The sequence below is a fragment of the Lepidochelys kempii genome, chromosome 22, assembly GCF_965140265.1.
Source record: "Lepidochelys kempii isolate rLepKem1 chromosome 22, rLepKem1.hap2, whole genome shotgun sequence".
Lineage (NCBI taxonomy): Eukaryota > Metazoa > Chordata > Testudines > Cheloniidae > Lepidochelys > Lepidochelys kempii.
The window spans coordinates 12192181-12215528 of record NC_133277.1 but is presented as its reverse complement, the minus strand read 5'-3'; the positions used below and the strand labels follow the sequence as shown (position 1 = coordinate 12215528).

The 23348-nt window shown below is 41.9% G+C and overlaps 1 protein-coding gene across 14 annotated transcripts in view; it reads left to right on the top strand.

Annotated features, from left to right (window-relative positions):
* LOC140901770 (tubulin-specific chaperone cofactor E-like protein) overlaps nucleotides 1-23348 on the top strand; it is a 118204-nt gene that overhangs the window by 4543 nt on the left and 90313 nt on the right. For 12 of the 14 annotated variants that reach the window (XM_073321237.1, XM_073321230.1, XM_073321236.1 and 9 more), the window contains 6 exons: nucleotides 3371-3520; nucleotides 6612-6751; nucleotides 9058-9239; nucleotides 10936-11192; nucleotides 15103-15229; nucleotides 17113-17229. In XM_073321237.1, coding sequence (XP_073177338.1) covers nucleotides 3371-3520; nucleotides 6612-6751; nucleotides 9058-9239; nucleotides 10936-11192; nucleotides 15103-15229; nucleotides 17113-17229 — 973 coding nt within the window. Of the gene's footprint in view, nucleotides 1-3370; nucleotides 3521-6611; nucleotides 6752-9057; nucleotides 9240-10935; nucleotides 11193-15102; nucleotides 15230-17112; nucleotides 17230-22402; nucleotides 23110-23348 lie in introns of those variants that run through there. The other 2 variants (XM_073321242.1, XM_073321239.1) reach the window with 2 other exon arrangements.

Sequence of the window (23348 nt, the reverse complement as noted above, 5' to 3'; positions counted from 1 at the left end):
GTAACTCTTCCACTCTACTCCACGCTGATTAGGCCACAGCTGGAGTATTGTGTCCAGTTCTGGGCGCCACATTTCAGGAAAGATGTGCACAAATTGGAGAAAGCCCAGAGAAGAGCAACAAAAATGATGAAAGGTCTAGAAAACATGACACATGAGGGAAGATTGAAAAAATTGGGTTTGTTTAGTCTGGAGAAGAGAAGACTTGAGAGGGAACATAAGTTTTCAAGTACATAAAAGTTTGTTACAAGGAGGAGGGAGAAAAATTCTTCTTAACTTCTGAGGATAGGACAAGAAGCGATGGGCTTAAATTGCAGCAAGGGCGGTTTAGGTTGGACATTAGGAAAAACTTCCTGTCAGAGTGGTTAAGCACTGGAATAAATTGCCTAGGGAAGTGGTGGAATCTCTATCACTGGGGATTTTTAAGAGCACATTGGACAAACGCCTGTCAGGGATAGTCTAGATAATACTTAGTCCTGCCTTGAGTGCAGGGGATTGGACTAGATGACCTCTGGAGGTCCCTTTCAGTTCTATGATTCTGTGTAGCACAGGGCTTCTGAATCCCTACCTACCAAGCATAACTTATCTTTTATAGAATGTTGGTGGTAGGTTTAGGTCATCTCACTGCTTATGATATTTAATTCCTTTGTGATAGAGGTACTTCAACAGCTTGTGACCAGAGATAAATCATCCAAGAAAAAGCAAAGTCACGGTCTCCAAGCAGATCATTAACAGCAGAGGGAAATCTATGCAGCAGATGTTTTCCTCTTCCTTTCATAATCTGCCATCCGTTTCCACCTATAGTGGATCTAAGGAAGAGTTAATTGCTGCAGGGAGGGGACATGAACACAGTCTTCTGGTTAGGTAGAGGGAAGGCAGATTCTTGGAGCAGTCAGATTGATGAAGAGAAATGTACAAGCTTGAGTTGACCTTTCTGTTGGTAATAGAAAATATTTCATTATTTATACCTTCCTTGGAAAACTCAGACACCAGTGGCCCAATTTTGACCTCATTTATGCTTGTTCGACTGCATTTCATGGAATTTAGGAGCATAATTTTAGGCAGCTTTTGTACGATAGGATTTTTTTTTCGGGGGAACTTTATAGCCCTGGTCCTGCAAACATAATAATAACACCTAGTCCTTTATTGTTTTTCATTAATAGATCTGAAAATGCTTTACAAAGGAGCTCATTATCATTTCTCCATTTTTTTTTTACAATTAGGGAAACTGAGGCACAGGAAGGTGAAGTGACTTGCCCAAGTTCTTCCAGAGGCAGAGCCAGGATAGAACCCAGATCTCCTGAGTTCTGTTCCAGTGCTCTAAATGCTAGATCAGTGTCTTGACTTGATGTATCAAGTTGACTTTAGGCAGTGCCATATTCTTGGTTTGATTTGCCTTCTTCAGCAATTGAAACAGCTGGCTAATTGTTTTTTGGTTAAGTTTAGCCGCAGTGAAAACTTGCAGTTGCTCAGCTTTTTCCTCACCCTGCATGCCGTTATGCGAAGCATTTACAGACTCTTTGAAAGGATGGGATGGCAGTGTTTCTTTTAAAAAGACAAAGTCCTGAAACAAACAGGATGTCCTCAGAGATTTAGAGAGGAAAATAATCCTTAGCACTTCTGTATTGTTCAACATCTTCAAAGCGCTAAGTCACTGTAGACTTGTGCCCTGGGCTGTTAAAATCACTAGTCTTTCTGGATTTCTCCTCAACCCAGGTACCTTGCAGGCTACATTTTAGGATGCAGGGGCTGTATTAAGCCCTTGTGCTGTGCAGTTCGCTTGACTTGATGAAACACTATTTCTTTTTATCATAAATATTATGAAATGTTCCTACCTCTGGGTAGGAAATTAGGACAGATGAGCTAACTTCTTTCTGGGGCACATGTAGAATGGCAGTCACCACAGTATCTAGGCACTGAGTAACTGCCAGCCGACATTTGATACTATTTTGTAAAGGTCAGCAAACCACAATACACAAAGCCCTTTGATTTGGCATATAAAAGAGCCTCTGCTTTGTAATTTCCATGTTACCTCGCTTCATGTGGTGCAAAAGTACCCAAGTGAGATGCATCTTCGAAATACATTAGGGACCTGCAAAATTGAGCTGGCAAGATTTTTTTTTTTATGGCTGGCCAAGCAATTTGTTCATGTGTTTGTGCTATTGATTCATGGCACAGTCTTAACATCCTCATCAAAAGCCTGTATCTTTCCATCCTTTCTCCATGCCTGGGTAGCAGTCCCAGTTTAACACCTTTGGAAATGGTCAGCTGAAAAAGGCTGATCTTTTTCACCCTAAAACTTGCTGTGAATGAGGCACTGTTGTCTATGATGATGGGCTCCCTAGACAAACCTAAGATAAATAGTTTGAGTTAGAACCTGTACCCTGCAGTTCTGATCTAAGCTATGCCAGAGTCCTGTGACTGTGAGCAAGTCACACACCTCTCTGCCTTAGCTTCCCCTTCTGCAAAATGGAGATAACACTTACTTGCCTTACAAGAGCATCATGAGGATTCATTAATGTTTGTAAAGTACTCTGCAATCCTGTGGGGAAATGAGCTATGTAGGTGCAAGATATTGTTATGATGACAATGTCAGCTCAGTTGTAATTTAGGATTTTATAGGTTTGTCGTGGGTATAGTTGTATTAATCCCTCTGGAATTCTAACTACTGTGTCTTGTGTGCTTAAATAATAGCAATGTGTTGTTTCTCTGGGTGTGTAATAACTATCTTATGTGTACTAATGATTATAATATTTACATAGCGCCATTCATTCTGACACATCCCAATGATTTTTACGAACTATATGCACATGGCATCACTGAAATGCAGCCACTTCTGGGGTGGAGCATGTCAGACAGCATGCTGCATAACTTTGGGGTTGGGGATTTTAGCCAACGACTCTGAGATGAATCTTTAAATTAAGTTCCATGGGATCGTAAATGTCCATGCAGAGCAGGCAGGATTTTAATTTTTATGGTCTTGTTTAAAACATCCCTGCACAGTAAACTTCGTGGAACTCAGTGTTATCCCCTTCGAGGTGATGAAGGGCTGAGTTGACTCTGTCAGGATTCAAACCTGTTGGTCCAGGGAGTCTAGGAAGCGTTCACAGTTACTGATAAGATCAGTAAGCAGCCCATTTCTGCTGTGGGTCACTGTCTTGAGGAAGTACCTGGTAGTATTTCAGGGTGCTTGTGGGTGGAAGAGTAAAATATATGGTGGTATACTCTGTTTACTGCCAAGCTGTCCTTAGCTTTTTAAAAAATTGTCCGTTACTTAAGGAAGTGTAGCATAAGATTCACTGCTGCCTTCTGGAGATGAGCTGATTAGCAGTGGATTGTGTATATTGTCTGATGTTTTCTGCATTAACTGTAGAATTCCAAGAAGGGAACATGGATCAGCCCAGCGGAAGGAGTTTCATGCAAGTTCTTTGTGAGAAATACAGCCCCGAGAACTTCCCATATCGTCGAGGTCCTGGAATGGGGGTGCATGTCCCAGCAACGCCACAGGGATCACCTATGAAAGGTAGGGTTCCTACTGGAGCTTTGCATACAAGGGCTTGAGGGCAGGATCATTTCATCCCATAGCTCGGGGTTCTCAACCTTTTCCTTTCTGCGCCCCCCCCCCCACATGCTATGAAAGCTCCCTGGCCCAGCTGTACCATGACAACTGTTTTTCTGTATATAAAAGCTAGGGCCAGCATTAGGGGGAATCAAGCAGGGCAATTGCCCGGGGCCCCACACCAAAGGGGGCGCCGCAAAGCTAAGTTCCTTTGTCTTCAGCGTCGAGTGATGGGGCTCAGTGCCCCAGGCTGAAGTCCCGTGTGGCAGGGCTTTAGCTTTCTGCCCTGAGCTCTAGCGAGTCTAACGCTGGCCATGCGTGGCAGACCCCCTGAAACCTGCTTACGGCCCCCCAGGGTGCCCCAGACTCCTGGTTGAGAACCAAACTTTCCACTCATCCAGGAGGAAGAATCCTACTGAATTACAAAACCAAATAATCACACTTGTGTTGCTGTATGGCTTGTATCACTGTTTAATATGTATACTACAGTAGGGCCCATAGTCCCCAGTTAGGATCAGGGCACCATATAGACGCACGCTGCTAGCCTGGCATTGTCCACAGCAGCCACTTGAAATTGAACAGGCTTACAGGTTTGGATCAAAGGTGCTGGGGCAGGTTTCTAGGCACGAAACTGGGAGCCAAGAACTCTTGCTTTGTAGTCCCCAGTCCTCCTCCGCGTCCTCTCTGACTTTGGGACTATTACTTCACCTCCATTTCCTCATCTGTGAAATGTGAACTTCTGCTCATTTTAGTTGCTCAGAGCTCTTAATTACTGGCAAGGGGATAGTTGCTGAAAAATTAGTTTGACTCTCCCCACCCTACTCTACTGTCAGTTTGAAAGAATCCTGGCCCAAGGTTCTCCTGCCAATAAAGTAAAGCCCTATACAGCACTGAGATCCAGGGACATAAACTCTGCCCAGCTTGTCCCCATTTCAGCAATTTTTCAGTGGCTGCAGCAATGTGTATTTGGCACAGGTGTCTTAAACATTTAAAATTTCTCTGGATTCCACCCAGCACAGCTGTTCTGTATTTTCTGGGCCCAATCCAGTAACATGCAGAGTGCCTTCAGCTCTGATTTGAAGTCTATAGCTTTTGAGGGAGTTTAGCACATCACAGGTTTGGGTCCTTGGTCCAGCAGAATCGCAATGACTTCAGTCTTTTATGCTATGTTAGGTCGCTTTCCTATTTACTTTGGGATGCCTGTTGGATGCAGACACTAGGGCTACTAAGACATATTGCACGAACACCCGAAAGAAATGCCCCTTTCTCCTTACCCAATATCCTTACTGCCTTGTGGCCGATCCAGAGATGCATGTCCTCTGGTATAGGCATGCTATTACGAACACACACACCTGAACTTCCTAGGATCTATAAAATAAAAATCCCTATTTCCAAAGGCTTTAGCTGGAACTGGATCGACTTTGCAACCTTTTATCTAATCTTTCCCCACGCTCTGAGGTATTTGGATTTGGTTCACTTTTTATTCAGACAATTTATGGTTTGGGATTTAGCAAACCAGAGCCACCGTTCATTTGTTAAGCTCTTGCCCATCTCTAGTTGTGACTAGTTTAAATTCCCATTAGGTTGGTTTGTATCATAAGCAGCCCCAAAGGAGGAAAAAACGAGGAAATTCACTGGGTGAAAATGACGATAACTGGGTTTGACAGCAGAGAACAAAAGTCAGAAAATTCAGTCAAGGACAAAATGTACCATATGTCACTCAAAGTTAATCTCAGTAGAGAATCACCTTAACAAAATTTTCAGTGTGCCCTCTTATTTATATAGATTGCTACAGAAGCTAACAAGAGGGTCCCTATCCATATGGTCTAGGCACCCCTGACATAACTTAAAAATAAATTACAAATAATACGATAATTACAGCTGTGTAGTTTAATATAATTTACTATCTATGAGCTAGGTAACTTCAAATCTCAAATTGACTTCCAATAATCCCCTACTCTTACAGTTCTTCTCTTGTCCAGTAACTTTAAAATACAGGAGGGAAAAGGGATTAGGGGAAAGAGAGTTTTATGAAGACAATCTCTTATGTTGTGCGTATGATCAGAAGATCTCAAAGTGCTTTACCAGAGTTGGTAAGAAAAAAATTATATTGTGCTTGACACGTGTATAATATGGTACGATTTATCCACATGCTGACTTTCCCTGTTGAAATAGCTTCTTGTTATAAACCAAACATTTTTGGAGAGAATTCTTGGCAGTGGAAATTCCACCATGAGAGGCAGCATAATGTAGTAGTCATAACACAGAACTGGAAGTCAGTTTCTGTTCCTGGCTCTGCTTCTGACCTTTGTGTCTTAGGGAAAGTCACTCATGGCCTTAGTTTCCTGAAGTGCTAGGAACCTACAATTACAATTAACTGCAATGGGATGTTTGGGTACTCATCACCTAAGAAAATGAGGCTATTAACTTTTTTTGTGTCTGTTTCCCTGTTGATAAAATAAGCATAATAGCTGCATCACAGTGAAGTTCTATTAAGCAAAGGGACTCTCTCAGGTCAAATTTAAGCCCAGGTTCAGTTGTGTAATGGTATACGTCAACCAAGCTTTTATAAAACCTAAGATCAATACAAGCACTTGATTTGTTTTGTAAAAAATTCAGTGGAGGCAGTTTTTTAAACGAACATTCTTTTGCCACATTTGCCACTGAAATTTTGCAGCCTTGTGCTAAAAGTAAAATTGATTAGAAACTGACTGTAAACTAAAATGGAACTGACCCATGTGTTTTCGTTGAGATAGGTGAGAGAGAATGCAAACAGCATAAATCATGAAATTACTTCACATTCTTATAATTTTTCCCCATTTTAGCCATCTAAAATGGAATTGGTAATACACTTATCTGTTTTAAAATGTATGACTTTAACCTGACTTGCTTGGCAAATGTAAATCATTATATAACTACTAAATTATTGATTAATCCTTTCCTTTTGCTGGATTTCTTACTTGTTTGTGTTCTTTGATGAGACTAAGGGATGATCTTCTATAGCTGGGAAAATATGAGGCTGACTGGACAGCATCTTGTTCCTCCCCCATTTCAGATCGCCTCAACCTTCCAAGTGTGTTGGTGTTGAACAGCTGTGGAATAACCTGCGCGGGAGAGGAGAATGAAATTGCTGCCTTCTGTGCTCATGTGTCTGAGCTGGATCTCTCTGACAACAAACTTGACAACTGGCATGAGGTAAAGCAATTATGACTGTGCCTTGCTAAATAGCAGCAATAACTGCTGCTCTCGCTGTATTTATATTGCTAGATTGGGATCTTCTCAGTTATTTCAAAGTAGGTAAATGTGTCCATTATAGAGTGTTGTAGTTCACATTTGAAGATCATGTTTGTTGCTCTGTAGCTGTCAAAGTAAATAAACTTGATCACTATGCCACATTCAGGGTATGTCTACATTCGAAATGCTACAGCGGCACAGCTGTAGTGTAGACACTTACTTCAGCAATAGGAGGGGTTATTCTGTCAATATAGTAAATCCACGTCTCTGAGAGGCAGTAGCTAGGTTAACAGAAAAATTCTTCCATCAACCTAGCAGTGTTTGTGTTGGGGCTTACGTCAGCATAATTACATCCCACAGGGCATGACATTTTTCATAGCCTTGAGTGATGTAGTTCAGCCGACCTGACTTCATACCATAGACCAGCCCTCAGGCATTTAACTCGCTTTCCTTAGTACTTTCTGAACTCGTCCTGCAGGTAAGAAATATACTTTCCTTCAGTGCAAAGCATTGGAACCATCATTCCATGCACCAAAAGGTGAATGAGGAATATGGATCACTAACAGAAGGAGTGCAATCAAGAGGGTTTGAGCAAAGGACTGGCAGCTGAGACTCCTGAGTCCTATTCCCAGTTATGCCACTGATCCTGTATGATTTGGGAAAGTTAGAAATCCTCTCTGTGCTTCAGATTTCTCCTCTTCAAAACAGGATTAATAATACTCGTCTACCTTACAGGGGTCTTGTGAGGTTTAATTAATTAATTAATGCTTGTAAAGGGCTTCGAGGTGCTTGGATGAAATGCACGACATAAATGCAATATAGTAGTAGTAGAATAATTAGAGTACATTAAACTGTCTTGTGTCCTCACCGGCTCACGCTCTTTTATCCCACTGTTCATTACTGGAAATCGACATGAAAAAAGCTGAACTGAAACCTAACCTTACTTTTAAAAAAAATTATCTTAAATTAGTTCCTAATCACAAGTGGATATAGTATTGATGTAAGTCTTCTGACCACAGAACAGATCTGCTAGGCCAGGGACAGCATAGGCTTTCCCGTGCTGCTTTTTGCTCAGTGCTTACCTGGAGGGGCCCTTTCTGTGCGTTAGGATAGGAGTTCAGTTTCCATGGGGCTTGTTCAGAGTCTATGGCGACTGCCAATTTAAGAGTTCGTTTGTGCTAGCTGTGATGATGATCTTGTGGTGGCGTTCACTAGGAACAGGAGTGAGAGCACCAGCAGCTCATTTTATGTTGACCCCTGAAAGTCCACCAGTTGGTAACTTAGTTTCTATCACTCTGGTCTGTTTGAGTGCTTATTTGTGGTTGTGCTCATTTTAGTTGTGAAACATGTTCTAAAGGCCTTAATCAGTTGAAAGACATGTACATCCATTCACCATCTCCCCCAGATGGTGCTCCCTATGCCTGTTTTCCCATTTATACAGCCTGCTCCTCTGCTACAGTTCCCCCAAGTCATTTGCATCACGCCCTTCTTCGCACCCAATCACATGCCCCTTAATATATTCTGCACCCTCGATACATATATCCCAGCTGTCCCCTTTTTCTAACCATTCACCCTAACTCCAAGCTACGCACATACGCACCTGATACATGCCAACGGAATAGCTAGCCCCAAGCACTGTTACATGTATGTTTGGATTGAATTCATAACCTTTCAACTCCAGCACCATGTGAGTAAGAAAGCTGGTACTGCCATAGATTAATGGAATCTAATAAGGAATCCATTGTGCATGTACAACGAAATTCTATCAGCCTTTTATTTTAGGCAAAATTATGTGGTCTCTTCCTGGTGGAGAACAGTGGAAAAACTGAGCAACTGATCTGTGTAACAATCATACACTTGAGGGACATGCTCTTGCTTCTCTCTGCCTAGAGAAAGGTCCAGCAGCCTTCTAAGATGCTGGCTTCTGTGACTTGCTATTTCTTAGGCAGGTATTCAGGTGGACTTTCTGATCTCTCCCAAGGGATATGCTTTCCCTTATCAAGCTACCGTCAGAGTGTAATTAAATGAACTGTTGAGGTGAATGTGCAATTAGCCAATCAATTGAGATCAGTGAATAGTTTAAGTATGAATTACAGATAGCTATCTAAAAGCTTTTTTTTTTTTTTTTTTTTTATATATATAATTTCTTTGGCTCACAATCCTGCTGGAGGATCCCTTTCTACAAGATGGAATATTATTGAATGAGGTCTGATTACCTCCTGATACGCTTCTTTCTCTTGTTTTTTTTTTTTTCTCTCCCCCACTAGGTCAGTAAAATTGTGTCAAATGTTCCTCACTTGGAGTTTCTAAACCTGAGTTCCAACCCTCTGAATTTGTCAGTTTTAGAGAGAACATGTGCTGGATCTTTCGCTGGTGTTCGCAAACTGGTGCTAAACAACAGCAAAGCTTCCTGGGAAACAGTCCATACAATACTGCAGGAACTACCAGAGTAAGCGTGGGGAGCATGGTATGGAAGGAGAAGTGCCCACTGCATGCAGACAAAGCTCAGAGCAGGAAAGGTTGCTGGGTGGGGGTGAGTGGGCTGAGCAGAGGAATGGGATTTAGTTTCTTTGGGACTTGGAAGGGTTTAACTCTTGCCATTGGGCCAGCTGAATGTTTTATTGCATTTCTATATCTGAACTTGCATAGAGCTTTGCATAGGTGCATACACACATTGAATAAATCTATATACTGGCATGAATTAATGATTACGGCCTTGACGATGCAGCGTGTGACACTCTTTTCCACTCAGCCATGACTGAGTGAATGCAATGCACCGTGCTAATGGCTATTGGCTGGGACATAAATCTGAGGTCCAGGTCAATTGTCATTAAAGATCTCATCACGCTTTTCATGTGTTAATCTCAGGGTCCTGTCCAGTTTCCACCTTGACAGTGGCACTCTGCCTCCCTGAAATGCCTTTTCAATTCCAATTGGATACCAGATTCCTCTTCGTGCAAATTTGTAAAGAAATCTATTATTACAGTATTCTGCTTAACCAGTACACCCTTAATTGAGACAGCCACTTTGTTCCCAGGAAACCAATTTAGCCTACTGATAGCGAACAGTAATGATTGCTGCTTAAATGGGACAATGGTAGCATAAATTCTGTCTAATAGAGACATGTTCGGCCATTGCCAACGTAGTCTGAGAAAGATTTAATCAGATGTGAAATTCTAAGTTCCAGTCTTAATACAGAAAGGTGGTAAATATTAAAATAAAAAAAAATCCACTGAGCATTATTTTTATTCCAATTTCTTTATTCAGTACAATATTTCATTTTAAATGTCTTTAGTCGGTTTCCTTTTTTGTTGGCCTCTTATTTGGGATGGGAGGCTGCTTATCGGAGTCTTTTCCCAGTTAAAGGGATTCACCATTATTATTATTTATTTTGTCATGCCTTATTTAAAGCAGTTAGGTAGCATCGCTGTCATCTGACAAATGCACACCACCTTTCACCCTAAAAGTAGTCACGTGAGTGGTGGATGACTTTTGGCCAGGAGCTCGGGGTTATAGTGTGTACAGTCTTTAATGTTCCTGGTGTTCATTTTAAATCTCTTTTACAACCTCCATGACTCTGGTGATGGGAATGTCCATAAATTTAATATACGTGAATGAGTTTTCAGCCTCCACTTGCGCAGTGTTGAGCCCACCCACGCCCAAATTGGTGCAAGGTGTAAACATTGCTAAAAAACAGCATGCTTGTTCAAGCCCTTTCACTCGTGGTGTTTTCACCTGCAACACCTATTGGTTGGCCTTGGCCAATGGATTTTGTTGGGCATAAACTCTTAACATTTCTTTATGTGCATGTGTTGACCGTTTAAAGGTTACTTGTGAAACTATTCCAAAGAGTTGTCAGAACTTTTAGTGGGTACCAGTGGAGTACATGCACAAATCTGCATGCTCACAAATGGTGTCTAAGTAGAGGCCTGGCTGAAAATATACTCCGGAGTTTGAAGCACTTTGGTAGCCATCTAGCTGAAAGATGCTATAGGGAATCCTATCTACACTGAGGTTTCAGAGAGTGCTGGGGCCCTTCATGTTTAAGTAATTCTTGAAAACTGTGTGTACAGGGGCCTCTAGGTAAGACCGTTACAATTTAACAAGAAGCCTTCAAGTAAGAGCATATTTCTTTCTGTGTGCAGCTTGGAGGAGCTCTTCCTGTGCCTTAACGACTATGAAACAGTGTCTTGTTCTCCAGTTTGCTGTCAGTCTCTCAAATTACTCCACATAACTGACAATAATCTTCAAGACTGGACTGAAATCCGAAAGCTCGGAATTATGTTTCCATCACTGGACACGCTTGTCCTGGCCAACAATCACCTGACAACCATTGAAGAATCAAATGATTCTTTGGCAAGGCTGTTCCCTAACCTGCGATCCATCAGCTTGCACAGATCAGGTGAGGTACTGAAAGCAGCATGTTCTTTATATTCCATGTGTAAATGATAATGCCTGATCTAAACCTTGGCTTTGGCAGAGGGGAGGAGTAATATTCTCATTTTGGTGCAAATTGAAACCTGTGCTTTAACAGGGTGGGGAGAGGTATGTTATTTTGCTAGTGGCATCCTACATCTTTGCTAGAAATGAGCAGTTTGCAATCAGTATTGCTTCCTGCTGGCTACTTGTGTGTGAAGCAGATCAGAGAAGGTGGGGAAAGCACAAGCCTGTACAGTAGAATATCCTTGTTAGACTTCTGGGTAGCATAAACTTATTGGACATACTAGTGCCAGAAATGACAGTCGTTTTTGGTCTTGTCTACCCCAGCTTTTAAACAAAGTCGGAAAGCTCTTCATAAATGCAGTCCAAGCAGGTCTGTAATACAAGCTGTCTGGCTAGTGACGTAGGTCACTAACTGGGCTAGAGAAAGGTCTAACACAAGTCATACTCCCTCTAACCGCAAACCACACTACATGTGACCCTGATTTAAGGTTTAGGAATAACATTGAAGCTCTGTTTCCTAATGGTGCTGATCTGAGAACACACAAACAGATTCCAATCTGATAACTTGAGAAACATGTGAGGAGAAGACGATAAACAAGACATCTGCCTACCCATTTCTGTTTCTTTTGGCTTTTTCTGCCACTTCTGGCGCTTTCTCGCTCTCTAAACAATGGTTCAGACTAAAGTGTCTACCTGCTGCTGTCATTCACACCCAAGTACACAAGATTCACTACAGTAGTTGAGCTACCATCCTGATGAGGACAAACCACTGATAGCAGCAATGAAAAACACAACTTTGCTATGGATTCCAAAGGTTGGCCGGTATTCTGTGCTCTCCAGCCACCGTGTTTTCAGGAAGAATAAGTCAGAGTAGTTTGGAATGTCAGTGACTGAGGAGCCAGTTTGCATTCTGAGGCTAGGTTACAGTTTAATCAACCTCTAGACCCAGCGTCCACTTACAGGCGCACACATTTTTATGTGCATTACTGGAGCACGCACAGGGAATCAAGTAGAGCAAACCCCATCTCCTGTGTTTAGATGTTAGATTCTTTAGCTGTACGTATGGAAGATGGTGTGCCAGAAGCTTTGGCATAGGCCTCCTTACAAATATGCCCCAGATACTTTTCTCATCCGAAAGCTGAGGCTGGAGAAGCAACTGGCATAGCAGTGAACACACTTTGTACCTTCAAGCCCCAATGATGGGTAGCTATGGGACAGATCACAGGTGCTAAATGCTGTTTGACTTCCATCTCCCAGATGTGCATGCTTCATTAGCTGAATTTGGAAAACCTTGGAATAAAGTGCTGTGTAAAAAAAAATCTGTTCAATTGTAGCGGTTTTCCTAGTGTTTGTTTGATCTGCTCATTCTCAAGAACTCTGCCATGAATTTCCTGGTGAGTTTTTGTTCCAGTTTGGCTGCCTGATAATCACCAGCAGTCATGGGCCTTTTTCCTCTCCCTAACTTATTAGAATCAATGCACATGTTAAAGACTCTAGTATAGATTCACTTAATGCATTATTGTAGTTGTTGTTGGTTTATTATAGAGAGCCATGGAGGGACTGAAGCATTAATAAAGCCCCTTTCACAGATATCAGCATGCTATCCAGTATAAGCTTCAGGCAGTATCTAAGGTGCCACAAGTACTCCTCGTTCTTTTTGCTGATACAGACTAACACCGCTACCACGCTGAAACCTGACACCGTTTAGTAAAACTGCAGCTAACTACAGGAAAATAAACCTTTTAAATCAGACTTGAAAAATGCTGAGTCATTGAGAGGAGCATCCTGTGGGAGGCAGTTTTGCTGGGGTGGAACCAGACATTCAGCCCCGTTGGATGCTATGCAGTACATTGATGATCTGAGGAGCCCCCGGTTGAACAGAAAGCTGAATGAGGACATAACTGTGAATTAAATCACACATGGAGGGGGGAACTTGGGGTATGGAGGGTTCTTGAAAACTGATAATTTAAAATCTTCTCCACAGCCGCTGGAGTTGTCAAAGTAACTATCTAAATAAAGGCATAACATGGAGTGAAAAGGTGTCAAATAGATGAAATGCACCACTGTATTTTGGATAGCTTTGGTAATTTGTTAGTTGAATTGAGACTACTGTTTGAAAGAATGTCGCCATGGTTCACTGGTGAAATAACAGTTATGGCCACTGCTGCAAGATCCCATGTCTTTCAATTTTCTGGAGGATGAATAGTTGATAGTGATGTGGTTTTATTCACACCCTAATGTAAGTGAATTAAAGCATTAGACCATACACTTCTGGGTTTATTACTCATTCCTCTGCCTACTTTAAATCATTTTTTTTAAGCCTTGTTTCTGCCTGTCCCAGTCTAATACTGCTGTTCCTGCCCCTGCAACAGCTATTACCTATTGATATTACTGAGGCTTTTGCATATTAAATATTGATGAACTTGGTCCTGCTTAAACCTGTTTCTTGTCTTGCTGGCTGCTGTGGTTTAACAGAGATCTCCAGTGATTTGAAGGTGATTGGTTTTCACAGGAGTTGTGATGGAACATCTCAGTGTGGGATGATGGGAGTTCAAGCAGATTTTCTTCAGAGTGGACACCTCCAGCAGTATAAATAAGCTGTTTCCTTTTCAAATGCAATTGCCTCTAACTGTTCGCTTTCTCCCAGGCACAGTAGCATTCTGACCTGCAAAGGCCAGGTTCTTGGCAATAGTTTAATTAGAAGATGAATATGACCCAGTTACCTGTCAATCATTTTCTGCTATCACCACCAGCTGAGTGGTCCACAGGTAGAAGCGGGAAGGGTTTTGAGCCAGTATCACAAGCTGTTACTTCTGTCCCTGTGCGTGTGGTATGCACTCATGGCTGACTTCATTACCCAGGGAATGTATTTTAATAGCAAGTTGACTTGACAAGGATATTACACTTGACATGGAAGAAGGGGACAAATATCTCTCTTCAGTATGCCCCGCTACACAAAGAAATTGCAATTCTGGTCTGAATGATCACTTACCTTCTGAGACCACTGCAGTCCCTGGAACAACAGAAGTGTCTGACCTTTACTTAATTACCTGACTTGGGTTTGCTTTAATTTTTTAGAGATGCTGATTTCCTTTTATCTATTATAGTGGTGAAAACGTCCCACCAATTTCTAATAGAAGCGTGTAATACTTGGTATGTTAGACTTAGTAGCTAGACCGTGCATGTAAGAAGCATCTATCTTCTGCCACAGCAAAAGGAAGCAAAGATAAGCATCAGAGTTAATCTTGAACACACAAGCAAATAGCACCTCACCTGGTCCCCAGCTTTCCTAACAACTTTGCTTCAATTCTCAGAACCCAGCACAGATTTGCAGAGAGCTCATGGGAATAGGATACCTGCAGGTCACAAGTTCAAATCCAGACCTAGCTTGGTGTAGACCCTAAAATTTACCATTTGATGGCTGCTTGGTGGTCCCTGAAGTGACACAAGTCTGGCTTCAGCGGTATTAACCAGAGTCCTTTTTATCGAAATAGCCATAATATGTAATGCTAATTGTCATTCAGCCAAGATGCCAGGGACTGAATAGGCCATGGAGATTGAACTTCCCCCTCAGAGATTGTCCCTCCAGACTGGTAGGACAGCATGGGTGAGCTAATGCTGCTCCTTCATGTCCATGAATAAAGGAATTCAGTCTCTAGCATTTCACCGGCAATGCACTGACTTGTCAAATAAACGTAGATTGTCATTCTCCTGTTGAGATCCATGAAATAGTGTTAGGGTCAACTCGTATGCGGAATAACACACTGATAAATGGATGATAAAATGAACAAATTGGCTACACCTGACCTTTGATATATTGTATATGCTCTATATGTATGTGTCTTTAAACAGCTCATTTCTTAAAGCAGGTCTGCATTGCTGGGAAGACATTGACAAACTAAACTCTTTCCCCAAGCTTGAGGAAGTGAGATTGCTTGGAATCCCTCTTCTGCAGTCCTACACCACCGAAGAGCGCAGGAAGCTGTTAATAGCCAGGTCTGGTGTTTCAGTTTGCTCTGCTCAGTAAAACATACTGCACAATTTTGGGTGGGAAATGAGGTGAAGTGTTTGTTAGGGGCACTGCTGATTCATGTGGTATGGATGCACTTGATGATTACCTATTCTACTCATTTCCTCTGGGGCACCTGGCATTGGCTACTGTCGGAAGACAGGATACTGGGCTAGATGGACCTTTGCTCTGACCCAGTATGGCCATTCTTATGTAATGTTAGCTGCGAAAGGACGTGGAACTTCTGCAGGATGAGAAGGGGACATGGAAGTGGAAATAATCTAAATAGAAGGCTCCCATCATAGACGTTAGTCTGTCAGGAAGAATGGGTACTAGTCCAAAGACTATTGACTTTAAAATGGGTCTTGAAGCAGGCCCTCAAAACAATTAGGTTATTTAGGATTTAGGAAATCTCTGAATAATACAGCCTTATTTGTCCATTACAAATTCTAAATACTTGTTTCAACAGATACAGAATCCGCATCACTGGATATTTCCAAGTTAGACGCTCTATTGGGGAAACGTTTGTTGTACTGCTTTTCTATTTGTACAGTAAATATTGCTTTGAGAATGTTTCCACATTTCCAATCTCTCGTGTTTTAAATAGAACATTTAGTATGTGATAAAAGGGTAGCATCAAGGTCATGAAAACTGGGATTACGCCTCCTGGGGTCCCTCATTTCCAGTGAGTGGGATACCTGGCTGTTCAGGAAGGTGGGTAAGATTCTTGGTTGGGTGTGCCCAAAGGGTTAAAATGTATAGCAACCCCTTTTGGTGTGAGTGAACTAAGTGCAATTATATATGCTATACTATATTACTATAAACCAATAATATACTGCAGAATAGCGCATATTACTGTGTACCTGTTACAGCTGGTAGAAAAACGCTGTGTAAATATCCATGGAATATTTTGGATGAAACAAAGTTTTCAATTTGTTTGATGAAAAACAAAAAATTCCAAAAACTGAAAATCAATCACCCCCTCATCTAAAAAGGTGGGAGAGGGAAATAGAAAATTGTAATTTTTTTTTATTTCCAATAACTGATTTTTTTTAATTGTATGGGACATTTTTGAGCAAAATGAAAAAAAAAATTCAAAAATTGTCCAAAAAAACCAAGAAAAGTTTCCAGGAAAGTGTTGATCAGCTCTAATTAATACCTGCAATACACTGACCCATATTAACATACTGTACTATTTTATTAAAAGGAAATTTATATCCTGATTAGACCACAAACTGAACCTTAATTGCAGGAACGTGAATCTCATGCAGTTTCTCCACTGGATGTGGGAGTCAGTGGCTTGAATTTTGAGAAGTAACTAATGCTTCTGGGGGACCAATTTGAGATACCAAAGGGTGGGTGGTAGGCTGCTTTCGTGTGTCTCAAGTGAGGCACCCAAAAATCATTAGTCACTTTTGAAAATTTAGGCTGGTGACTCTAATGCTTAATCCTGGGGGTCAGGACTCCTGGATTGCATTCCTGGCTCTGCCACTGAGTCATAGTGCTTGGGTAAGCTACTTAAGTTCTCCATGCCTCAGTTTTACCATCAGTACAATGGGTATAGTAAGAATGTACTTTCAGGTAAGTAACAAATGTTTGAAAAATGATTTGAAATCCTCTGATGGGTAGGCACTAGAGAAGTGCTAACTATTTATTATGTATGCACAGAAATAAAAATGTAGTCAAATGATACATAATTCTAATTACTGTCCAAGACACTGCATAGTACTTTGAGAGCAAGGTTTTGAGATCGAAGCTATGCGGCCCTGAGGATAAAATCACATGCTGCTGTTGGCTCTAGAGTCTTGCTAATCATCGTGGCTAGATTTTCGTACCCTCATTAACAGTGTTCCTCGGTGTATTCATGCAGATTGCCATCTATCATCAAGCTTAATGGGAGTGTCATTACTGATGGGGAGCGAGAGGACTCTGAGCGATTCTTCATTCGGTATTACCTGGACTTCCCGCCAGAAGAAGTCCCGTTCAGGTACGAACTTCAGAGCTGGAATTCAGAGAAAGCGCAGTGCACAGGAAAGGAGAATGATGTTCACTAGACAGTTCGAAAGTGTGCAGCTGAAAGTGTGTCTTACAGCTGAGAAATGACACTGGAAATCAGGTCTGGGCCTTGTAACACCAAAAAATTCCTTACCCTCCTATCATCCTTTCCTCCCTCAGTCCATATTAATTGATCTTCTCACCACACTCCTCCGTGGAGTGTGTCTGATATCTTACTGATTCACTACTGTGTCAGATCCAGCCTTAAACTGTCCCTTCCAAGGGCTGTTCAACTGTTCTGTCCATCATCCTCATTGCCTCTTCTAGGCAACCCCCACTGCCATCTCACTAATTCCCCTGCATCCTGGAGTCTCTTGAAGCCCGTATTAATACTTCTCTCTGGTACCAAAACAAAATGGCTAATCCTCGTGCCCTCTGTTGGGTAGAATGTACATAGGGATAAAAGCTTTCCCTCTTCTAAAAACTCAGAACACAAGTTTGTGTGGGTTTTTTGCCAAAAATATGCTCCATTAGCTGATGTCAATAAACAAATGAACTTTGATAGCACCTGTGTGGTCAGTAGCCTTTGATACCTATATGTGTTTACTGCTTCTTAATGGAATGAGGAAGGTTTGATCAAGCATCAAGTCATTGCGCCTAGTACTTTGCATTGTATCCAGAGACCTAGTGCATTTTATAGACTATGAAGCCTCACAAATCCCTTCTCTGAGATAAGGAAGTAGATGAGTAAACTGAGGTACAGAGAACTCAGGTGACACAATGGGTCACACAGGGAGTTGGTTGCAGAGCTGAGAACAGAATCCAGGCATCCGGACGGTCGGTCCCATACTTAACTACCAGGCAAAACTGCCTTAAAACAGTTCTGCAGTCTTAACCTACCTATGCAATCACTACATCAGAAGGGTCGATTCACAAATGACCCTGAGGGTGTTTTGGGAGGGGCAGGAGATGGTACTAAAAGAACTAAACAGTTTCTTGCATGCAGCCTTTGAATGACTTCAGTGAAAGGGATCCCTGTTTAAATACTACAGTGATGGGTGCCTTATGTGTAATGAAATGATAAATTAATGAGAGAAGGAGAAATGGGTTTAGACTCAAGTATACATCAAGCTTCTATGAAGATTGTAAGCTTTGCGGTAGGGACTGTGTTCCCCTATGTGTTCGTGCACACCTAGCACAGTGAAACTGATTCTAGTTGGGTCCTCTGGATGCTGTCACAGTCTGAAATAGTACTAATCTAACTCCTGTAGAGAGGATTTAGATTTAGGGTGGAAGCTTTACTGAGCAACTTGCTATCTCTCTACACTATCTGTGTAAGACTTAACGTGAAGATGAAAGAAATGTGTGTCCCCTCCAGTTGCTGGCCTTTAAAGACCATTGCATCCATCTTCCTGATCAATGAGCTCTTTGTCTGAATGCCTTGATCCCTACAGCTTCTCTGAGAGACTTGTGCAGCTTTAAAGGCTGTTTTTCCACTCCAGAGAGCTTGTGTGCCTTTTCAGACCATGCTACAGATGGCTGAGGTGTCTCCAATGCTGAGTTCAGGTTTCACTTCCAGGACCATTGTACCCCCATCCCCTCCCCCGACACATACCTGGTGTCCCTTGTTTCTGAAGTGAATTTTCTTACCTCTCTCCCCTCCCGCCCCCAAGTCTGGCATCTGCTCTCAAACCTGTCTTTAAAGTCTGTTCCTAGTTAGATCAAGAGCAGCTGTAGCTGATTAATTGGCAGGGATGCAGTCTGCATTGCTCATACAGGGATCCTGGAAATTCTGCCAAAAACAGCTGAGCTGGACATGTCTGTACATGAAAAGCTTGCAAACAGAAATATCTCTCTTGGCTAGATAACAGGATACACCTCTCTGTAAAGAAAATAGTATTCTGTCTCTTTAAATCAGCCCAGTTGCATTGTAAGTATTCACAGCCTACATGCTGCATGAATTGGAAAAGGAGTGAAATGTATAGTAGAACTTGCAATCCTTCAGTGGCTTGTGTTAAAACTAAGGCCTGCTTCTTGAGTGACACCTCTGATCGGTGGATTTCTAATGAGTTACGTGCTTGTCTGGGCCACTGTTCATACATAAAAAGAGAAGGAGTACTTGCTCGGCACCTTAAAGACTAACAAATTTATTTGAGCATGAGCTTTCGTGAGCTACAGCATCCAATGAAGTGAGCTGTAGCTCACGAAAGCTCATGCTCAAATAAATTGGTTAGTCTCTAAGGTGCCACAAGTACTCCTTTTCTTTTTGCGAATACAGACTAACACGGCTGCTACTCTGAAACCTGTTCATACATAGAACATCAAACTGTTTTAGCCAGGTTCACTTCTTCAGGATTGTCTTCTCTGGCAGTCAGTGTCTGTCAGGCTGTGGAAGGTGATTATGTAAGTCTCAGAGGTGCCTATTACCTTGGTATCGAAGTACCAAACGAGTACTATGTGTTAGTCTTTATGGACTTGGGGGAATACAGTTGTTTTACTGCAGAATCTGATTATGGTACAAGAAACAGGCTGTGAGATTTCTCTGCCTTTTCCCCAGGAGGGGAAATGGGCTAATGTTTCGTAATACACAGCAAGTTCACAGTGTGTGTTTTCACTTCCCCTCATTCTCCTCCTCCACTGTACTGGTCCCCCTATTCATCCACACTTTTCACCTGCAGCCCTCTTGCAGCAGGAGCTCGGTGCATCTCAGATACACACAGACCTTCTGAGTCTGCCACGCTCTCTGCATAACCAACTCTTTACTTTTCTGCAAATATTAAGGTTGCCAACCCTCCAGGATTGTGCTGGAGTCTCCATGAATTAAAGATTTAATTTTAAAGATTACATCATGGGACGAAACCGCTAGGAATACGTCCAACCAAAACTGGCGACCCTAAATAGCAAGAGATGCCCTGCAGAGAGAGCAGGTTCCTGGAGAAGCACATTCTCTCTCTCTCACTCTGTCTCCTGCCGGAGGCATGAGGAAATGTACTGGGGAAATCCTCATTCCTGGTGTCAAGGTGATTAATGCTAATTTAATTATTTGTTTGTAAAATATGAGGAATATGTTTCCTCCTCTCAGAACTAATGGTTTTCTAAATAGGCCTGATTGTATCTCCCTGTTTATTGTGAGAACAGGACAGTGGCCTGTATTTGGGCACTCCTCCCTACTGAAGGCTTGTTTCGCCTGAGATGATAGGGAAATCCTAGCGCGCTGTGGCCATTACCTCACGCTCTGTGCAGACAGAGGGCCTGCTGTTGTGAAGGAACATTCCTACCTTTAACATGAGTCCCTGGGGGCTCCCATATTGCCAGGCTCCATCATCCCCTGAGTGGGGCAGTGACACAGCACTGATTACATTAAGCCCTGAGTCAGATGGGAAACAAAAAGAGCTTTCTGTGCAGCCCACTGTGGAGAGGCTCTGAAATGTTACCTCCTGTCTGCAGCTCTCTAGCTTTGTCATTTCAATTACCTTGTACTTTGTGTTGACTTTTTGCCACTTTCCCAGCCCGTCAGTAGAAGTGCTACCTTTCTTTCCTGATGGAAGAGATACCAGCTGCGGCGGGCAGTAGAGGAGAGACTTGCCTCTTCCAGGGAACATCTCTCTGTGCCTGGACCTTTTCAAGACAATTCTTAAAGCTCATTTACACGGGGAAATTGGCCGGCAGAACTGTAGCAGTATAATTCTTGGTGGATGTAATCCTGAAATAAAAGCTACCTTATTCTGGTATAATTATTCACTTTTATTCTGGAATAGAGTGTCTCCCTGGGGAATTATCCCAGCATAGCAACAGGGGTATAATTAGATTGTTGTAGTTCTACTGGTCAGTTTCCTCATGCGGATAAGCCTTTCATTGTTTTCACAACTCCATCAAACCCACATGGCCACCAAGCCAGTACTTCTCTCCGCACCCTCCTCCAGCCAGGGAAAGTTCAGTGATCCATGCTGCAGCTTGCTGGATTCAGAGAAAGTCTAATGTCGTATCAGATCAAAGTGGCCTTCTGATGGGTGTGCAGCGCTTCCTGAAAATCAGGTTCCTTTAAAGTGTCTGAAGTACCTTAAAATTGAGGCACCCAAACTCACTCGTTTTTTAAAATTTTGACCAAAATGCTTTGTACTATTATTATTTAGTATTATTTAGTTCTGATACTTTTTTTGTTACATATTTGGGCAAGAGACGTAAGCTATGGTTAGAACAATATTCTCCCAAAGTCAAGATAGGTGGTTTGAATTTCCAGTTATTGAATAACTTTTCTCAGTTTCCTTAACTGATTAAATGAGTATTTTCAGAGCAGTACACAGGTGTTCCATACACATCTTGAGTTGCTGATAATGCCTTCTTCTAAAACACTATATTCTGCCTTCCATTCAGTCTGATGTCTTTGCTCCTTTGCAGCTTTGGCCATAGTCTGAGACAAGGTTACTATAGTAGATGGCTCTTCTGCTTTTGTTCCTAGTATGGCAATTCGTATCAAAACGTGTACTTCTTCCCAAGCATTGTATGGAAAATGATAGAGTACAAACATCACGGTCTAGATTCATCCTTTGTGGAAGGCCATTTAATTTTCATCTGGAATGAATATTGCCCCATGTAGTTAGTGAGTTATAATGAGCACCTCCCTTAAATCTCCAAGATTTAGTGGCAAATGTGAAACCAGATATTTGGTGCATTTTTTGCTGTTCCTGCACAGTGTCAGTGTATGAGGAGGGCTCTCTATTACTTCTGAATTATTACAGTCTTAAACAGTGTTCTTCACGCAACAGGGGATGGTCTTCATTAGAGATTTCACCTCAAGTTAATTGATTGGCTCTTAACTTGATTGCAGATTGACTGGTGAATGCCATGTGGTCTAGCTCTTAAAAAGAGGGGCAGGGTGACTTGTTGTTAGGATGCCTGGGTTTTGTTTTTGGCTTTTGCTGAATCACTCTGTGTCTTGGACAAATCCTTCAACCCCTCTGAGCCTCAGTTTACCAATCTCTAAAATGGTTACAATGCTTAACTCACAGGAATTCATTGAGCCTTGCAACTTATCTGCAGAGACCCCTTGGAGATCTGCAGGTGGAAGGTGTCAGTATTATAGTTACAGAGCACAAGTAATTTGTGAGCAGTGTGACAATTGTATGAGCAGGTGTGACGTAGCTTTCTATTTTTTTATTTTCTAGGTATCATGAGCTAGTCACAAAATACGGAAAGCTGGAACCCTTAGCAGTAGTGGATCTTCGGCCCCGGAGCAGCGCGAAGGTTGAAGTTCACTTCAAAGATAAGGTGGAGGAAATATCCATCCGTCTAGATCAGACGGTGGCAGAATTCAAGAAACAATTAAAAACGGTAGTGCATTTGTCAACAAGCAACATGTTGCTCTACTACTTTGACCACGAAGTTCCCTTTGGTCCCGAGGAGATGAAATACAACTCACGGGCATTACATTCTTATGGCATTCAGGATGGAGACAAATTTTTTGTGGAGCCCAAATCTAAATAACCTCTTCTGGCTTTGTGCATTCACACAAACACACACACATGAGTTAAAGACTTTTTGCAGGGTTTTTAGGTTGGTTGATGGGTTGAGGTTTTGTTTTTATACCAGTTGACTTCTTAGCCCAGGTAGTATGCCCAAATCTGCGAGAGACATGCCACCATCCGATGTGAATGAACTTAAGAGGAGATAACTGACTTCAGCGTGTGTGTGTGTGTGTGTTTCAGGATGTCTGATACCTTGATGTTCTTGTTACTCTTCCGGTATACTCGTGAATTTAGCATGAATGGTCAGCTCTTCAAGCTAAGAGGGGTATTATGGTCCATCAGTAAGGGAGTCAGAGCTCAGTGCAGAATTTGGTCAGTACTTCTGTTACATTAAAGATTGGACTCAGCATTTGTCCACCCAGTTATTTGACTCTGGTTATAAATAGCTGAATTGCTGTTTATCCAGCAAAGTGATTTCTTTACATTTTTGTTGTTGTGGAGGTTAGTGAAAGGATTTTAAGCAGTATTCAGCTTGAGTTAGAACTCAGGTATTCAGAGCATCCTAAACTACACTTGGTTTGCAAGAGTAAATAAAATGGGAGAGAGAAAATGTACAAATAAAAAAATATATATATTTTCCTCCCAA